Source organism: Pogoniulus pusillus, chromosome 4 (assembly GCF_015220805.1).
Source record: "Pogoniulus pusillus isolate bPogPus1 chromosome 4, bPogPus1.pri, whole genome shotgun sequence".
Lineage (NCBI taxonomy): Eukaryota > Metazoa > Chordata > Aves > Piciformes > Lybiidae > Pogoniulus > Pogoniulus pusillus.
Genome location: NC_087267.1, coordinates 4,480,069 through 4,498,909, shown reverse-complemented (window position 1 = coordinate 4,498,909; position 18,841 = coordinate 4,480,069). Strand labels below are relative to the sequence as shown.

General features: G+C 40.6%; 1 protein-coding gene across 7 annotated transcripts in view; it reads left to right on the top strand.

Moving 5' to 3' along the window:
• Positions 1-18,841, top strand: part of PTPRZ1 (protein tyrosine phosphatase receptor type Z1) — a 145,762-nt gene extending 126,921 nt beyond the window's left edge. For 4 of the 7 annotated variants that reach the window (XM_064142012.1, XM_064142011.1, XM_064142015.1 and 1 more), the window contains 13 exons: positions 1,203-1,285; positions 1,988-2,122; positions 3,373-3,507; positions 5,342-5,505; positions 7,925-8,060; positions 9,534-9,680; positions 10,859-10,952; positions 11,842-11,915; positions 12,948-13,076; positions 14,517-14,663; positions 14,953-15,095; positions 15,685-15,820; positions 17,794-18,841. In XM_064142012.1, the coding sequence (XP_063998082.1) occupies positions 1,203-1,285; positions 1,988-2,122; positions 3,373-3,507; positions 5,342-5,505; positions 7,925-8,060; positions 9,534-9,680; positions 10,859-10,952; positions 11,842-11,915; positions 12,948-13,076; positions 14,517-14,663; positions 14,953-15,095; positions 15,685-15,820; positions 17,794-17,934 (1,664 nt within the window). In that variant the 3' untranslated portion in view covers positions 17,935-18,841. Of the gene's footprint in view, positions 1-1,202; positions 1,286-1,987; positions 2,123-3,372; positions 3,508-5,341; positions 5,506-6,242; positions 6,327-7,924; positions 8,061-9,533; positions 9,681-10,858; positions 10,953-11,841; positions 11,916-12,947; positions 13,077-14,516; positions 14,664-14,952; positions 15,096-15,684; positions 15,821-17,793 lie in introns of all 7 variants that reach the window. The other 3 variants (XM_064142010.1, XM_064142009.1, XM_064142013.1) reach the window with 1 other exon arrangement.

Here is an 18,841-nt window from a genome sequence, read left to right as displayed (position 1 = left end):
TTAGGAGATTTCCTTATAATACCTTTACAAAGCTAGAGAAGATGTGTTTTGATTGCCAAAATTAATCCATCTTTGATCTGGAATAATGATGATTTATCCTCTCTAGGAGCTTCACAATCCCTGTCATATATATAAATACAAATATACTGGGTTCATGTTGTATTGTGCCCTGCCACAATGTAATGGACCGACTACATTAGCCAGGACAAGTTTTCCCTTGTGTCACCCTTTTTCCCTGTCCCAGGTTCTGCTTTTCTCAAACGTATCTTTTCAGTTTAGTTAATCTGTCTCTCAAGATGTTGCCTCTAGGCTCTTGATCATTTTGGTGGATTAATATAGGTTTCTTAAGTCTCTATAGCATTTAAACTTTGTCCTGATAACAAGCTCTACATTGAATATATGTTCAGCATCCATTGTCACTAGAGTTTAAGAGAGAAGGACAGCATCAGCCTATCTAACAGGAGACATGTAAACCAGCAGCAAGAAATCCCATTCCACTTGGCTGAACATTGCTCAAGAGAGAAAGAAAGTCAAGGATTTTCTTCTTCCACTCTGTGTTGTACCTGATCATATATAAGGTGCTAACCCAGCAGCTTTATTATCAAAGGGCAGTGGTCAAGCATCTTATGGCAGCACAAACAGCAGGAATTTGCTTGTGCAACTGTCCCAAGTCTTCAGTTCATATAATCAATGCAGGCTATGGAATGCTTCATCTCTCTCCAAGATAGCCACTGCTAAAACTGTTCAGCTGACCAGCTTCTCCAAGGTCCCTTCACTCTCCAGGCTCCACTGTCTTTAATTTTGAATGACTCCCTAAACACTGGTGCCTGCTGTCATTTTGAGACATCATAGGGCATCCGTAACACTTGTCAGACACAACACAGGGCTTAAAGAAGACCCGTGCCCCTTCACAAGTAGCAGCAGAAGGGAGTATGTCACAGTGCCTAAAATGACACGAGGTGCCAGGCAGCTAAATTCTGAATCCTTTGAGTCCTGGAATTCATTAGTTTATTTTTCTAGAAACCTGATTTTTTAATCTGATTCATACACTGATCCAAGCACAGGATGTCTCATAAGATTGTCACTCTGTTAGTCTTAAGTATTGTAAAAATCCATTTCAGTACTTCAAAAAAATATTTCTTAGAGAAAGAATATCATTCTTGCAGAAAACTAGGCTTATTTTCTTCCTTCTTTTATTACAGATGATCATACTAGGGTTAAATTAGCACAGCTTGCAGAAAAGGATGGAAAACTGACTGATTACATTAATGCCAACTATGTTGATGTAAGTGCCTTTTTCTACCTGCCAGCCTATTAGTCTGTCAGCCTGTACATACTGATGAATGAAAGTGAATGGACATAAGGGGGGGGGGGGGGGGGGAAACCCAAAAACTTTTAATGGTCCAAGTTAAGCCTACAAAGTTGAACCACAGATAAAACTCCAAGTGTTTCTTGAATCCCTGTTGATGCTGTAGCAGCTGCGGCTCAGTGAAGAGCTTTATGAAACAAACAACTTTCTGTCACATCTGAGTTGTCTCAGAAGCATCTCCTATCTGAATGCTTGTTCTTTGTATACACTTTTGTACCTGGTTAATTCTTCTGTCTGAGATGATCTCATGAGAGCAAGGTAGCATTTATTCAGTTTTCATTACCCAGTAATTTACATGCAAATGATCTTGATTCATTTTTTAAACCACTATCATAACAGATGTCTCATCATCACTATCATGTCAACATTCTGCTGGGACATGGGCACTTGAACATATATCCTGTCTGTTAGAATAATAAACATTGACATAACAGTTGCATTCGTGTGTCATCTGGTACCACAGGCTTTCTGCAATTTGAGTAGTTACAAATTCAAAAGTGCTTGAAAGCTTTTGAGATTCTTTAAAAATAGATCCATAAAATGTCATGTACGCCTCACAACCTCCTTTTGCTTATGGACTGTGATTTGACAAGTGTCATTTGTTCTCTTTCAATTTAGGGCTACAACAAGCCAAAAGCCTACATTGCAGCTCAAGGGCCACTAAAATCAACAGCAGAAGATTTCTGGAGAATGATATGGGAACATAACGTAGAAGTTATTGTGATGATAACTAATCTCGTTGAGAAAGGAAGGGTATGAGTACCTTTGTCTATTACTTATTTCTGTGATGTTGACAGACCTACATCTAGCAGATTCCTTTCTGTCTTTTAAAAGCCCAGTAGGCAGTTATTGAGGAAAAAAGCAGGACATTTAGCATTTGCTTGTGCTAGGATTGGCTGTAGAAGTATAACTTTGAGGATTTGTAGCACAAAACTGAAGAAAACATTTAAACTCAATTGTCCACAACAAGGCTTGAAAACACTATGTTCTAACAATCAAAAAACCAGTTGTCTTATGCTGAAAAAAGGACTTCTTGTTTAGGAGAGGACCTTGCACCACATTCTGCTACCAGTCTGCTCTCTGTCATTCTTTCTCTCAGGGGTGTCTTATACCCTGGAAAGGAGAATGCCACAGTTCAGGTGAATTTTTCTGAATAGTCTCTGGCTGCTCTCTATTAACATCTTGTGGGACCCACAGTTCCTTTCCTACTGTGTGACAAGTTACATGTTTGTCCAGTGAGACAAAATAAGGCTAACCCCTATCACAGGATGTGTGTTTCTCTGGTTATGTGATGAGAATATGCATAGACCTTGGGGTCACACAGGGAGACATTCTATCACACTTGCCACACACTGGTGGCAGTGCCTGAAATAAACACAAGTTTTGACATATGGCAAATTAAGCATCTATTACATGGTTCAGGCACAGCAAATGCAGGCTATGGCCACTCTGGGAGTACCACTTCATTTGTGACATCATGCTATAAACATGTACTCCTTTAGTACTGCTAGAGAAGGCTATATGGCTGCCCAGCCAAAAGTCTGGACATCACAGTTCTTTATGGTGTATTCTGGACATGCTTACCGTCACTGATAATATAATCTACCCATGCTATGAACCAACAAAAAGACACATACAAATCTACTAATCATTAATGTGTTCCTATTGCTTCCACAGGCTGCCTGTTGTTTTCTTTAGATTTTAGAGTGCCTAAAGAATGGCAAGTTCCACAATATTAGAGTGCTGTAGGATTCAAACCGCTCTGGTTTTGAATGTTCCAGATAAAGAGCATCTTTGCACAGCCACCTCCCTGTACAGCACAAAATAAATGTGCAGTATTTGTTCTTTTGTGCTGATGGCTATGTCTGTTACAAATCAGGATATTGAGAATCCCTGTATGTTTTTCTGGTTGACTGTGTTCTTAGACTTGTACCTTCCTGCTTACTAGTTTGACATTTTGTTTTCTTTCTCTTTTTCTCTGTTTTTAATTTGATTTCTTGCAGAGAAAATGTGACCAATACTGGCCTGCAGAAGGTAGTGAAGAATATGGGAACTTTCTGGTTACTCAGAAGAGTGTTCATGTACTTGCCTATTACACTGTGAGGAATTTTACTCTTAGAAATACCAAGATCAAAAAGGTTTGTGGCATCCTGAAAACACAGTTGGGCAAAAAGGAGTGTTAAAGGTTGCTTAAATTATTTTTTTTAAGGTAGCTGGCAGTTCTTTTCCACTGTTCTGTGTAAATCTGAATCCTGTAGAGGTCAGCCACCCAAGATGCTTGTCAGCTTCAGTTAATTCAATCACATCAACAAACTGCAAAGACACTGTCCTGTAGTACTGGTGCAATGTAGGACCGCCAGAGAAAAAGTAGTGATCACATTGGAGAGCTCAGATTGACTTTGCCTGCCTGGTGAGCAGGAGGATATATTTGCAGAAAAGCAGCTAGCAGAATGTGTGATATGAGATAAATGATCTACCTCAGCTGTCTATTCTATTTTATGAAGTCAGGTGAATCCTCACCTTGTTTCATTGAAGTCAGAACCAGTGTGCTCTAGCTCAGCAGTGTGAGACAGACCACACTGAGGGAGATTCACAGAATCACAGGAGGTTAAGGGTTGGAAAGAACCTCAAAAGATCATCGACTCCAACCTCCCTGCCAGAGCAGGATCACCTAGAGTAGGTCACACAAGAATATATCTAGGTGAGTCTTGAATGTCTCCAGAGAAGGAGACTTCACAGCCTCTCTGGGCAGCCTGTTGCAGTGTTCTGTCACTCTCACAGTGGAAAAAGTTTTCCTTATGTTCACTCCTACATTCCAGCTTGTACCCATTGTCCTATCTCTAGGCATCTCTAAGAAGAGTCTGACTCTGTGCTCCTGACACTCTCCTTTCACATGTTTATAAACATTAATGAGGTCACCTCTCAGTTCCTCTTCTCCAAGAGACCTAGCTCCCTCAGCCTTTCCTCATAAGGGAGATGTTCCACTCCCATAATCACCTTTGTGGCTCTGCACTGGACTCTTTGAAGCAGTACCCTATGCTTCTTGAACTGAGGGGCCCAGAGCTGGACACAATATTCTCAATGCCACCTCACCAGGGCAGAATGCATGGAAGGAGAACCTTTCCTAGCCACATCCCTTCTAATACACCCCAGGATCTATCAGCCTTCTTGGTCACAAGGGCGCATTGCTAGTTCATGGTCATCCTGTCCATCAGGACCCCTAGGTCCTTTTCTGCTATGCTGCTCTCCAACATGTCAGTCTCCAACCTATACCAGTACATGGGGTTGTGCTTTCCCAGATTCTGAAAGTGTCATTTATTTCAGCCTCCTAAACGGTAGACATCTAATCTCTCGGCCTCGCTCTACAACTGCTGCACAAAGTACAGTCCTTACTGGCAAGTAATTTATTCTGTCTTTTTAAGGACCAATCCCTGAGTGAGATAATCCCTCTGAAGTTATCCCTGCCTCTAAGTTGGTACTGAGGGAGAGAGCTTACAAAAGCAGCCTACAGAAGGCTATTTCCCATGCAGATCAGTAAAACTGAGTGAAGTGAATCCTACTCTTTCTCCAAACAGAGGAGCAGAGTGTAAAAAGAGCAGCTGTGATTTGTTATCCCTCAACGCTCCCAATCTTTATGGCTTCCCAAGGGTCTGTGCCAAATGATTTTTCTCTTCAGTGGGCAGACTGATAGGGCAGAAGCACAGGCTCTTCCTCTTCTCTTTGAAAGTTGGACTATTCACAGGTGTGTGGGTTTAATTAACAAACTAGGAGCAGTACTCATTTAAGAACTATGGAATTTAAGATTCTAATTCAAGATATGGAAGTAAATCTATAGAATGATGAAGAGTTCTGTGAGTTTATCTGTTTATAAAATGATGAAGAGTTGTGTGTGTGTTCATCTGTATCTAATATGATGAAAAGTCGCTGTTCAGATGTAGGCTGCTGACACATGGACTGATTTTTCCCTTGCAGGGTTCCCAGAAAGGGAGGTCTAGTGGACGTATAGTCACTCAGTACCATTACACCCAGTGGCCTGACATGGGTGTTCCAGAATACACGCTGCCCGTGCTCACCTTTGTGCGGAAGGCATCGCACGCCAAGCGCCACGTTGTGGGGCCTGTTGTGGTCCATTGCAGGTGTGCTTTTTACTGCCCTTAGGTTCACTCCACTTTTACTTTGCAGAGAAAGGTTTTCAGTGGTGGCTTAAGCACAACTGCACTCTCAGATTTAACAATTCCTTGTGGAATGAGGTTGATTTCTTAGCTGATATTTCTATCCTTGATAAGGCCGACTAATAAACTTCCTGTGCCACTGCTATAAACCTCCACAATGGCTGTAAATGAGATGCTGCTGCTCTGCACTCTGTTCTTTATTTGGTTTCGTTTGGTTTGGGTTGGGCTTTTTGCAAAAATGCTTTTCTTTTTACATTTTTTCCCCTTTTCTGTCCTACTCTGTTGATTCCTGTGAGCTTACCAGATACATGTATAGCAGTAACTGTTCAATTTCTGCAGATATATTGTTAGGAGGTATTTAGCTCGTGCTTTCTTCGGTGCAGGGATACTCTGTAATCCCAAGAGGAGCTCTGTCTGCAAAAGAAGACTTGCTCTATTCCTGGCTGAACTGCAACTCTGCTGCTTTTAACATTACTCTGCATTCTAGCAGCCATTTGTATTGAAGGAGCACTCCGGGGCATGGTTTGAGGTGCGCATGTGCCGCAGCGTGCAGGCAGGTGTTCTGACAGCGCTCACTAAAACTGGGCAGCTCAGGGAAGAGTGGTTAACAAGGGCTGGCAGGGCCTGGAGTGACTTCACAATGCCCAGAAAGGACCGGGTTGTTGTAAAATATATAAGCAGGTTCTGGTTTTCCACTGTAGTACCTCATCTTTGATGGAACATTTGAAAAGAGAACCTCCTCATGAATTCTGTCCTTCTGGAGCTGACTCTGACGAAGCCAACAGGTAAAGTCACCTCACAAATGCTGCAAATGAAGATAATTTTCTTTCTGGGATGATCTAATCTGACTGAAATCTATTTTTTATCTTGGAAAATGGAAATTCCACATTTTAGTTGTTGTGCTGCTATTTAGATCCTGCTTGTTCTCAGGAATTTCAAAGAGAAGAGTTTCTCCAAAATAATAAAGTCTGAGATCTGTGCTGGCAGGATGAGAAATCATTGTAAGTCAGTTAAATTGAGGTTTTAAAATGTGAACAGTGGTAGGTTGTATGGCTTCAGTCAGATCTCTCCACTGGGTCACAGGCATAGCTCACCTCTGTAGGTGGTTTTATTCAGCTTTTAGTTCACTTGTCATAGAATCATAGAATCAACCAGGTTGGAAGAGACCTCCAAGATCATCCAGTCCAACCTATCCCCCAGCCCTAGCCAGTCCCCATGCGCTATGGAGTTTCAAAGGAGACATCTCACATTAGAAATATAACTTCTGCTTATCTTTGCAGGCTGTATGGAGGACAAACAAGAGGAGCTTCATGAAACTTTTATTAGCTGTTTTTATGTCTTGGTGCTTTTCACGTTACATATTTCATAACCAAATTCAGATGGTGTCTGGGAGTCTTTATACCTTTTTGTACCTAAGAGCGTGCTGATAACCTGCACCTTTCAGTTTTAAATCACATTTACTTACACAGTTTATTACAGCAATCTGAGCTCACAATACTCATGCTTTGTGCCATGTCTGTGGGAGAAATGAGGTAACTGAATCAGCATGTGTGGACTGAGCTTGGATCAGCCCATAAGGGACCTTTGCTGCTGTCAACTTACACATACCAATACACATAATGTTTCCTCCTGTCTTAGAGGGGAAGTGCAACTGACTAATTCCCCTATATAACTAGATATAACAACATCTTGACCTTGTGTTCCCTATCCAGGTATTTTATGAAAGAAAAAGTTAGACTGTAATCTTATGATGCAAATGGTTTTGTGCTAAACAAGTCAGACTGCGTAACAGGATTGAGTTGATTAACCCTTTCATCTCATTTTCCCTTTAAAACATTTTTTGCCCTCGTAGCTGTATCTGAAAGCAATAAGCTTTTTTTTAACAGATGTCCTTTTGGCAACCTTGCCACTTCTGGGGTTTGTCATCAGTCCAGTACCTTTAAAACCTTCTATATCTGTAAGGGGTATCATAATGCAACTTTCCCTTTAAAGTGGTGTATGTTTCAACAGAAAAGAATTTGGGACATAAATTGTGCCACCCTTTCTAGAGATACTTGACAAAGTATCCTGAGGAATGTCAGAAGCTTAAAACTGCAGACTTGCAGGAAATCCCTTAGTACTTGGTGCATCAAATCCTCATAATAATGTGTGCCTTAAAAGTCTTTTCAGAATATGACCTTTAGATCTCTTCTTGTGCAGAGAAAAAGATGAGCTGGATTTTTCTTCATTTTCAGCCTTGAAAGTTTAGCAAAATAATAGAACAAAGCCATTTGTAGAGTCAGACCTTCCCTGCACAGCAGCTTGTTGGAAAAGCTATGTCTAAGAAACACTTCTTTTCATTACTGTTTTACTTCAGGCTCAAGGCTGGTTTTTTGTTTTGTAGTGCTGGTGTTGGAAGGACAGGCACATACATAGTGCTAGACAGCATGCTGCAGCAAATTCAGCATGAAGGGACAGTCAACATATTTGGATTCTTAAAGCACATTCGTACCCAAAGGAACTACTTGGTGCAGACAGAGGTAAGACTGAAATATATATATAATGAGAGACTACTACAGACTATTTCTGTTTGTGGGAGGAGATACAGTACAGTCTTCTGTGTCCAGTTCTGGGCCCCTCCATCCAAGAGAGATGTTGAGGTGCTGGAACGTGTCCAGAGAAGGGCAACAAAGCTGGTGAGGGGCCTGGAACACAAACCCTATGAGGAAAGGCTGAAGGAGCTGGGGGTGTGCAGCCTGGAGAAAAGGAGGCTCAGGGCAGACCTCATTGCTGTCTACAACTACCTGAAGGGACATTGTAGCCAGGTGGGGGTTGGCCTCTTCTCCCAGGCAACCAGCAATAGAACAAGGGGACACAGTCTCAAGTTGTGTCAGGGTAGGTATAGGCTGGATGTTAGGAGGAAGTTCTTCACAGAGAGAGTGATTGGCATTGGAATGGGCTGCCCAGGGAGGTGGTGGAGGCACCGTCCCCTGAGGTCTTTTAAGAAAAGACTGGATGAGGCACTTGGTGCCGTGGTCTAGTTGACTGGATAGGGCTGGGTGCTGGGTTGGACTGAATGATCTTGGAGGTCTCTTCCAACCTGGTTGATTCTATGATTCTATTCTGATTCTTTTTGGCATCACCAGACAGACTGGCAGCCAGACCAAGGCTTCCTCTTTTGCTTCACTTTCTTTCATAAAGACATCCTTATAGGCTTACTTAGAGCTATGCACTAGAAGTTACCTATCTGTGGGCTCTAGTCTATTAGGGAGGTCTCAGGTGAGAGTAAGTCTGTATGCATCATGCTGCCCACATTAGCACTTTCTTAGTGTTTTTGTCATAGATTCTTTTAAAGTGTTCAGATCTTCACTGAATCTGATCAAACAGTTGATAACAGGCCAACAAAAGTAGGAAAAAGAGTTTCAGGCAGAAGATTATCTACAGCTGCTTTAAACTGAACTTTATATATGGAGTAATGAAAGACCAGAAGAAAACAGTAAGGGTAACAGCAGCACATTTAAAAGTCTACTTCAGGTTTAGGGAACAGGTAGTTAGATTCCCCATTGTCTTTCAATTAACCTAAAGGTGATCAACAACGGCATGGGTACTTGTTCCAAAGGATGTGAGAGAGAAAATAGAGGATAATAGTAGGAACTGGGAGTGATCACTTTATTGCAAGAAAGACAGAAAATCGCATGACAACCTGGCTCAAAAATTTGATCCAAGGCTATGCTTGCATTTTTAACTGTTCTGTGAAGAAGAGATACCACAGGGGGTGAGGCTTTGCCATTATATCATATATACATTACATGTGTAGTTCAGTTGTGCTAGTAAATGTGTACTGTCACTGTGGAGGGACAGCTTTCATTGAAGGTGATTGCTTGTGAGAAACCTCTCCTACAGCAGCACACTGTGAGGAAATACTGACCCTGTCAGAAGTAGCAGCGTAGCCAGAGGTGTCCAGAAGAATTGGAAAATTATTAGAGCTTGGATGTTTGGTTTTGTTTTTGTAGGAGCAATACATCTTCATTCATGATGCACTGGTTGAAGCAATACTCAGTAAAGAAACTGAAATCCTTGAGACTCACATTCATGCCTATGTTAATGCTCTCTTGATACCTGGGCCAACAGGGAAGACCAGACTGGAGAAGCAATTCAAGGTAAGCTCTCCAAGACTAAAGCATGAAAAGCTTTAGGCTTGAAAGCTTGAATTACTTAAAAGTATCTCAACACAAGAAGTTCCATTGGCTTTTAATATCTACAATTTAACTGATGAGCCTAAATCCAAACCAGTTTAAGAAATGCATGCAGTCAACTGGGACAAAGTAACTATCTGCATGCTCTTAAGCAAGGAGTGTTGGAAGGGAAAAACAAAACCAAACCAAACCAAAAAAAGCAAGCAAAGAGTGCAAGAAATAGTCTAAAATGTAAGTACCTGCCTTTGTGTGAAGATTCCAAAGGTAATATAGTATGAAAATAGGTCATTCTGGTAAAAATGTGATGAGCTATACTGGTCATCAGCATATTCCCCACATTGTGTAGGAATGGGTAGAAGACAGACTTCACCTCAGCAAGCATACTTTGGTACTTGTGGATGTGGAGATCAATGTGTACAAGCACAGGACTTGCAGACACCCAGAGAAAGAGGTGAGCAACAGCTCACTGACTCAGGGGAAGAGCTGGCAGTCTGGCTCACTCGAGAGTCATTTATAGAGGAAGTATGGAAAATCCTACCTTTTCAAATCCAGAGAAGTAAATCACTATTAAATGTTTCCAGATTGTCTATCAAAACAGACTTTGTTTTCCCTCATTTAAAAAGAAATTCATTACTAGAATCTTTCTCTCTAAGGATTCCAATTCTAAGGAGGACTGCATGGGATAGTATTTATTTATATATCACAAGGTTGGAGAGCTTATAACTGCGATAGCAGGAGATGCCTTACATCAGGAACTACCCAATCTGTGTTAACAATGCAGATTTTCCTGCACAGACATTCACTATTTTCCCAAACTATTTAAACAAACATCTGTGCAGGCAAAATAGAAATTACAGCAGAGTGGCAATAAGCACTATGGGGCCTGGGTATGGAACAGCATAATGTGGCATTTCCTTTCAAGACAAGTTTATCAGTCTGGGGCTCGAGAATCATTTGAGCAGATAAAACAGTGAACAAAAACTGTTATGATGGCTTGCTATGTAGTTTAACCAGATAACTAGACAGCTAAGTGTAAGAGAGACAGCTAAGGTGGGGTATGTGCACCCTTCTGTTTAATGCAGCTAATGAAGCAAGAGCTTTTGTACTGTTACCTGATGCTTTTAAAAACTTCATTATTTCAGTTACTGAGCCAGTCTAACACACAGCAGTGTGATTATTCAACTGCACTCAAACAGTGTAACAGAGAGAAAAATCGAACTTCCTCCATCATTCCTGGTAAGCTTGTTCTAATCTCAGCATAGCAAAATGTGCATGAACTGTTGTGATGGTTTGGGAGTTACCCGCCCCACACACACAGTGAAATCACCCAGACTAAGTCTCAGCTGGCTGGAAATTAAGGAATGAAGTTGTATTTGTGGCTTAGCACAATTTACAAGCGTTTATATGCACAAATATATACAGTTATAGACAAATTAAAAGTAATGCAGAAACACAATATCCCTCCCACAAAAATCAGAGTCCCCAGGAGGCTCCTGACCCAAACCTCCTCCCCTCTCCCTTTCCCTCCCTTCAGAAATAACCAGGTCAACCCCTGTATATCTCATGTGATAAATCTGGAGAGATCTGAAGTGAGATGTCAAAAAGGCGACAAAGAGGTTAAGGGACAAAGGGTTAGGTCGGATTAGAGTTAAGGCAGAGGCAACCACAGAGCCCAGACCACCAGGAAGAACAGAACTGCGAGCTGAGCAGTATGTGAGCACCAAGTGCCTTAGCTGTATTTTGACTAGCTGTGTTTCTCAGCAGAAACACGAGGGATACAGGGTACTGTGGGGTTTTTTGTCTTTCTTCTTACAGCTAAAGATTTGATTTCTCTCAGTAAAATATTCCAATTAGCTTCAAACCAGCACAACTGTGCATGTCAAACCTTTAATCTTCCCTCAGCCAAAACTGAAGACATCTGCATTGGCATGGAGCAACGTTCTGTGAAGTACTTTTAGTGAAGAAATTAAATAATTTAAGTGTTGTAGACAGGAAGGCAAAATAGACAGCTGGGTAACATAACCTAGTTGATGGTGTTATCATTAGTATAAGATGTGAGGTAATTGCTGTACTGCATGAGCCATTGCAGCATATATACTAGTTCATGACTTTGGATTTTTTACAGTGGAAAGGTCTAGAGTGGGTATTTCGTCACTGTCTGGTGAAGGGACAGACTACATCAATGCTTCCTATATTATGGTAAGTCAAGTGTATTGGTGAAAAAGGATGTGCCATTGTATAGCTGTTTTCAGAGCTGCCATGTGTCCAGATTAAGATAGTCCAGTCCTGACTCTGAGATCTTCCTCCTTCCTGGAAGAGTTGCTTTCCTCAGGAAGTACAATTACTGTTACTGCAGGGTTTAAGTTTGGTTGAATACATTTCATTTTATCAATCTATAGAACCAGAAAACCCAACATAGGTTTAAAAACTAGTAAAGCTAAATGCCACCAACAGAAGGATCTTTTCAGGTGAACTAAAAGTGTTAACTAACAAGTTGGGCAGAGGGGTTGGAGATAACCTTTGAGGGCCCTTGCTAACCCAATGCAATCTGTGACTTTGGCAGCTGCTTTTTAATAACTGTAATATGGTTTCCCTTCCTACCTGTTTACCATACAGAGATTTTGCAGTGAGCATGGCTGAAGCACCATAGCTCCATCAGCTTTCACATATCTTTTGTTTTCTGGGTTTTCAACTCTTTTCCCCCTTTATTAGCCAAGAGAGTGCAGCAAACACTTCCTGGAATGGTGTGTATGCCTTACCCGTCACCAGGTGCATCAGCACAAAGGTAGTGTGTTTTGTGGCAAGAAGTGAGCTGGGGCATCTGTATAAATTAAGAAACTGCTGATGATTTTTGCAGCTCTTTCAAGTATGCTTTCCTTTCTCTCAGCTTGCTGAGCTGCTCTGGAAGTCTGGCTAATGCAGGGAAATTAGCACATGCGTATGCGTTAATGTATTTTGATTTTGAGTTGGCTGTTGAAGTCTCCACTGGTTTATTTTTTTTCTTTTCAGCAATTTATTTAAGTTTTAGAAATTGTTTCAGTGTAGTTGATTTATTCTTTTTAATCTGGAAAATGCTGCTATGGAAGTTTTCTATTCTAGTAACCGCAAGAAGTCAAAGGAGACACCAGCCTGTCATTTATTTTCCTGGCTTCTGGCTCTCTCTACTAAAAGCTTCCTTTAAAAGCTAACAGTTGCTCATGATTTCTGACCAAGTGCTGATTTTATTTGCAGGGTTATTATCAAAGTAATGAATTCATTATTACCCAGCATCCCTTACTCCACACTATCAAGGATTTCTGGAGAATGATATGGGACCATAATGCCCAGCTAATAGTCATGCTTCCTGATAGCCAGAACATGGTAAGTTGTGTGGCTAATTCCTGTGGGTTTATGTATGTCCTTTATTAGTATTATTTTGGAATACGTAGGACATGAGGCAGAATCTTAGATTTTTGGGGGAAAAAATTAAAACATAATAATGCTGATTATTATGTTTTAATTTTTTTAGCATGATTGCTAAATTCCCAAATCATCTAGTGGAAATGGGGAAATCCTTGTCTAGGCAAATTGCAACAGCGTGAACTGCATAATCACAATATCCTTTATAAAAGGAGCCAACTGGCAGAAGCAGCCATTAAGTGAGTTTAGTTTTCCCCTCCAAGACTTCTACTTTAGTTGTAATATGGCTTCCTCAGCCATTAGCAGGTGCGAGTACGAAGTTGTTTCTCTTGCTCATCTCCTAAACTTAGAAACAAGTATTTAGCTGGAATTTATTATTCTGAAAAGCAAATGAATCTCAAGTCTTCATCCTGCACACGTAATATAGTAATAAACAAATGTGGCTTTCCATGACTAGAAATGCAGGAAAATCTGGAAGCGTCTAGTTTGGTGCTTAGAAAAATCTTGCAGTGTGAGAGAGCATCACGTTTGGTAATGAGTGTGGAAGAAAGCCATGCGAATGCTGTGGACAGTCTTTTATAGCTGGAAAAATATATGCAGGCAAGACAATGTTTGAGGCTTTTTTCTTCTCATTGGATGTTTTGTGAATATTACACTTTCTACAAAACAGATAGATTTGTAATACAGGAGGTTGTTTTGCCAGGAGATGTTGGTTCATTACGATCCCAGGAAGAAAGGCATCCAGAATCTTTAAAGTATTGCCTGAGACACTATTTATTAGAGGATTTTATTAGATGCTATTTATTAGAGGGCAGTATAGATAATTTTCCTTTCTTTTGGATGATGGAAACCTCAAGTTGTGCAGCACTGAATGTATCTCTGACCAAGGTACATCACACTATGCAGCTCCTGTCCATGGGCAGATGGTTTAACTCCAGCTGGCAAGTAAACCTTACCCAGGTGCTCCCTCTTTCTCCCCACCCTGGTGCAGGAGGAGAGAATGAGAAAAGTGAGAAAAATTGTGGGTTGAGATAAAGACAATTTAATAGGTAAAGCAAAAGGTGCACATGCAAGCCTGTAGCCTAAGTTTATCTTGTGGCCATGGGCTATGGGCAGCACAACACAGCCTGAAGGCCAGGCTGAACATGTGGTACAGTGGAGAACAGCACATGGTGACTGTTACATGGGTCTCTTCCCTCACAGGGTGCAGTGGGCTTCCGTTCAGGATCACTACTTGAGGTGTCTGAAAATCATCCCTTCTGATGTTTGTAATCCCACTCACATTTTGGTTTGTCAGTTTAGCTGGCTGCATTGATTGCATACATGATGGATTTTTTATTATGTTGGATTAAGTTTTAAGAGTTTAATAGTACTTAGTTTAATGGGTTTTTTTCCCTGTAGGCTGAAGATGAATTTGTGTATTGGCCAAACAAAGATGAGCCTATAAACTGTGAGACTTTCAAAGTCACTATGATTGCTGAAGAACACAAGTGTCTGTCTAATGAGGAGAAGCTGATAATCCAGGATTTTATTTTAGAGGCTACACAGGTAACACTGTCATAAATATGTAAGTCAGGACTTGATCTGTTAAAGGTAATGCCTACATTTTGATACATTTTCAATGGTAAATGAGTGATAAATTTCTATGCCCTTGAAATATGCAGGGAAGGAGTAACCTCTATAGCCAATGTGATGAGATGGGGAATAGGGGTAGTACAACATCCACAGCAGTGGGACTCTCTTAGCTGGAGTATGGAGCCAGGCTGGGACAGGGTGAAAGATGGGAATAAAGACAGTCAATCTTTCACTACATTGATTTTTCTTTCACTTTTTTTAGGATGACTACGTGCTTGAAGTGAGGCATTTTCAGTGTCCAAAATGGCCAAATCCTGATAGTCCTATTAGTAAAACTTTTGAACTGATCAGCATTATTAAAGAGGAAACTTCCAATCGTGATGGACCCATGATTGTACATGATGAGTAAGGACTAGAGCTTTCACTTTGTTTTGATGTGTTTCTGTACAATCATTCTTCTATCTAATACAGATGAAACAAGGCACAAAGTCTTCACCTAACAAAGGCACTGCTGCTTCCACTTTAGTTGCACCAGCATATGAAACGTTTTTATCTTGTCCCACTTCAGTGTTCTCAATTCAATTCTATTATTTGGATACTCTGGATGATTGTCAAGAGGGTATCAGGCAGTGCTTCATTTGTCTAGTATTGAAAGAAGATAGATTATTTCAATGAGGCACCTTACCCTTCTCCAGCTATTTAAAAATACTGAAGTACAGGAGAATCTGAGGCCTTCAGGATGTGGTTAGTAGCAGATTTTAGGGAACTAACTTTTAAGACTGACTTCTAAAAACTTTCCAGAAGCTGTAGCCAGGTGCTGTGAAGGTTGTGTTACAACACTGCTGGGCAGACCTGTTTCAGAAAGCATAAGGGTCACCTGAGATCAGTTTACCCTGAATTTTCTATGTTCTCCAGCTGTAGAAAGCTGGATGAGTTTGTTGGGGAGAAGTTGTTCATTTGTTGATCGCTGTTTGGGGTTTATTTATTTACAAAGGCATGGAGGGGTGACAGCAGGCACGTTCTGTGCATTAACAACACTGATGCATCAACTGGAAAATGAGAATTCAGTGGATGTTTACCATGTAGCCAAGATGATAAATCTGATGAGGCCTGGAGTCTTTACAGATATTGTAAGTAATAAGAAAAGCATGTGCATATATTTTCCTCTCTCTCTTATTATTAGTGTGCTTAGATCTTGGGGCAACATTACTGAACCATTGGCATCTTCACTTCTGCAACAATTAATCAAAACTCTCTACAGAGGTGCTGTGGTGGACCTGATGCTTACTCCAAAACAAAGTATTTCCCATGAAAATTTGTTCTATGGTTATTGGGTAATCATATTCAAAACATGCAGAACTGCCATCGTCATCACTACCTTTGCACTGTGTCATGTAAAGGTTTTAATTCAGCAGGAATAAACTTGTTCTCTAGGTAGACCATGAAGTAGTTACCTTTGCTTGTCACTTTAGGATGGACTTTAATCTTCTGTAATACATCAAATTGTCATTTGACACCATTGTCACTGTGCCTAAGAAAGAGGGGAAAAAACAACACATGAGAAGTCTACCAAGAATTACTAAGTCAGTGTCACACGAATGAACCTTGCCCCTTTGGTCATACCACTGGAAATCTGCCTGCTACAGTGGGTGTAAGAAGATGATCACTGTAGGAATTAAGTGTCAGGGTTGGCATTTTTCACATTTTTGACAGCAAAAGCAGGACATGGCACAGGACTGACAGATGTGTCTGCCTCTACTCTTGCCCAGTTAGCCCAAGGCTGAGGAGCCTTACAAACAATGGAGTGAAAATGGGAACTCTTACCACCCCAGCAGCACCATCAGGACTTTCACTCCACTTGCCTTAGGAGCTTCTGGCAAATACCTGAGACCTTCTCTTAGGTTTCCAGGTTTCCATCCTCTTACTGCAGCCTGTCAAATTAATTGCTCTTTCTACCCAATATCTCTTAGTCCAACCTAATAGTGCAGACCACAAACCTCAATGTCTTTAGTCTTAGTGATCCTCATTCCTTCCTCAGAAGAGGAGGCTGAGATGAGACCTTATTGCTCTCTACAACTACCTAAAAGGTGATAGGTGAGTGTTGATCTCTTCTCCCAGGTAACAAGTGATACAAGAGGAAATGGCTTTAGATTGCACCAGGGGAGGTTTAGATTGGCTAGCAGGAATCATTTCTTTACTGAGAGTGGTCAGGCATTGGAATAGGCTGCCCAGGGGGGTGGCACATCACTGTCCCTGAAAGAGGTCAAAAACCATGTAGACATTGCATTCTGGGACATGGTCTAATGGCCATGGTGGTGTTAGGCTGATGATTGGATTCAATGATCTTAGAGGCCTTTTCCAACCAAAACAATTCTATGATTCTATGTAGCCAATCCATCCTAGAACCCCAAATATTCCACTGCCCTTTCAGAGCATCCCCTGTAACGTAGTGCAGCACAGCCTTTGCTGTACCTGCTCTCCCTGGACGAAGCATCCAGCTGTTTCTTCTTTCCCAGCCTGCACTCCCATCTGGCTTCTGGCACTCCCTGCTTCCCACTGCATCCAGACAAGGCCCTCCACTCCTCTAGACTGTGACCTCCTCAGAGAAATCTTCTTACAGTCCCATCTCTCTTTCTCCCTGTCAGGATCTTCAAAAACATAAAGAGTAACTGCAAGTACCAAAATGGAAAGAAAACATCTGCCAGGGTAAAATTCAGAGGACAAAAAAATGAGAGCATATTTAAAGGGGGAAACAGCCAACAGTCAGAAAGTAGCCCCAGTCCTGATCCAAGTCAGTCAGTGAGAAATTGGCATTTGACCTTAACAAGGATCAGATTAAGCACATAGTTTTTTCTTTTAAAATACAGGTTTTTTTCTCCCCTATGTGTGCTGTGTTCCTTAGTGTTGTATTTTACAGTGTGTATGGGGGAGCCATTAGTCAGAAAATAGTAAAGCTGCTAAGTAGCATATTAAATTATGAAGCACAGTACATTAAAAGAGTAACACATCAGCTGTTAGTTAATTTGCAGTAACAGTGTTACAAGATAATCTAATACTATTTCTGCTACATAACACACTGACTGTATTCTCTTCTCTTCTCCAGGAACAGTACCAGTTTCTGTACAAAGCTATCCTCAGCCTTGTGAGCACAAGGCAAGAAGAAAATCCTTCAGCATCTATGGACAGTAACGGCTCAGCTTTACCTGACGGAAATGCAGCTGAAAGTTTGGAGTCTTTAGTTTAATGAACACGTCCAATTAAATACACACATACCTGCATCACACCAGTCACAGTCACACCTGGGAGTTTACCATGACTATTTTCAGTTTTATACTTTGGGGGTGGGGGGAAATCTGTCCAGTCACTATAGATTGATCTATCTATCTCTATAGACATAGAATCATATCTCAACCATTGCCCAAACAGATCATTCCTGTTACATAGACTTTACTGTGGAACTTTTATCATTAACAATGTGTGCCTTTTCTTGAAAGATTTCTTGTAATAGGTTGTTATGTCTGGACTAACTTGATTGACTTTTACAGTGTTTCTAAGAATTGAATTGTGGTATGTTTTTTCAGTATTAGTTTTTGATTTATCTGGTTTTAACTTAAAATTACTATATTTATAGATGTTAGGGGATTCTCAACTGCAAATATGTCATGGGTTTAGTATTTGATCTGCTGTATTTATAACAATTTGCTAGAAATACAACTTTTAATATAGTAGAATGTATATAATACTGTTCTCCATAACATTCAACATTTTAAGACTTCAATTAGACACTTAGAACAGCAATCTGATACTTCCTGTAAATACTGCTACTTCTGTAGTGATCCATGGACCAAATTTATATTTATAATTGTAGATTTTTATATTTTACTACAGAGTCAGTTTTCTAGTTCTGTGTAACTGCCTTGTTAAAATGATGTAGTCCAGTATGGTTTTATTTTAACCAAGTCTTCTGATAGATAATTGTGCATCTTAAGCAATTAACCTTCATATAGCTGGATGTGATTTTAACTTTTTGTGGGAAATAGAAACCATTTGTTTGAAATGAGAAGTTTTTATGAGAATAACTCCTGTACTTGGCATTGTTACATTGTTTTTACCTATGGCATTGCAAAAATAAATACAAACGTTCCAGTCTG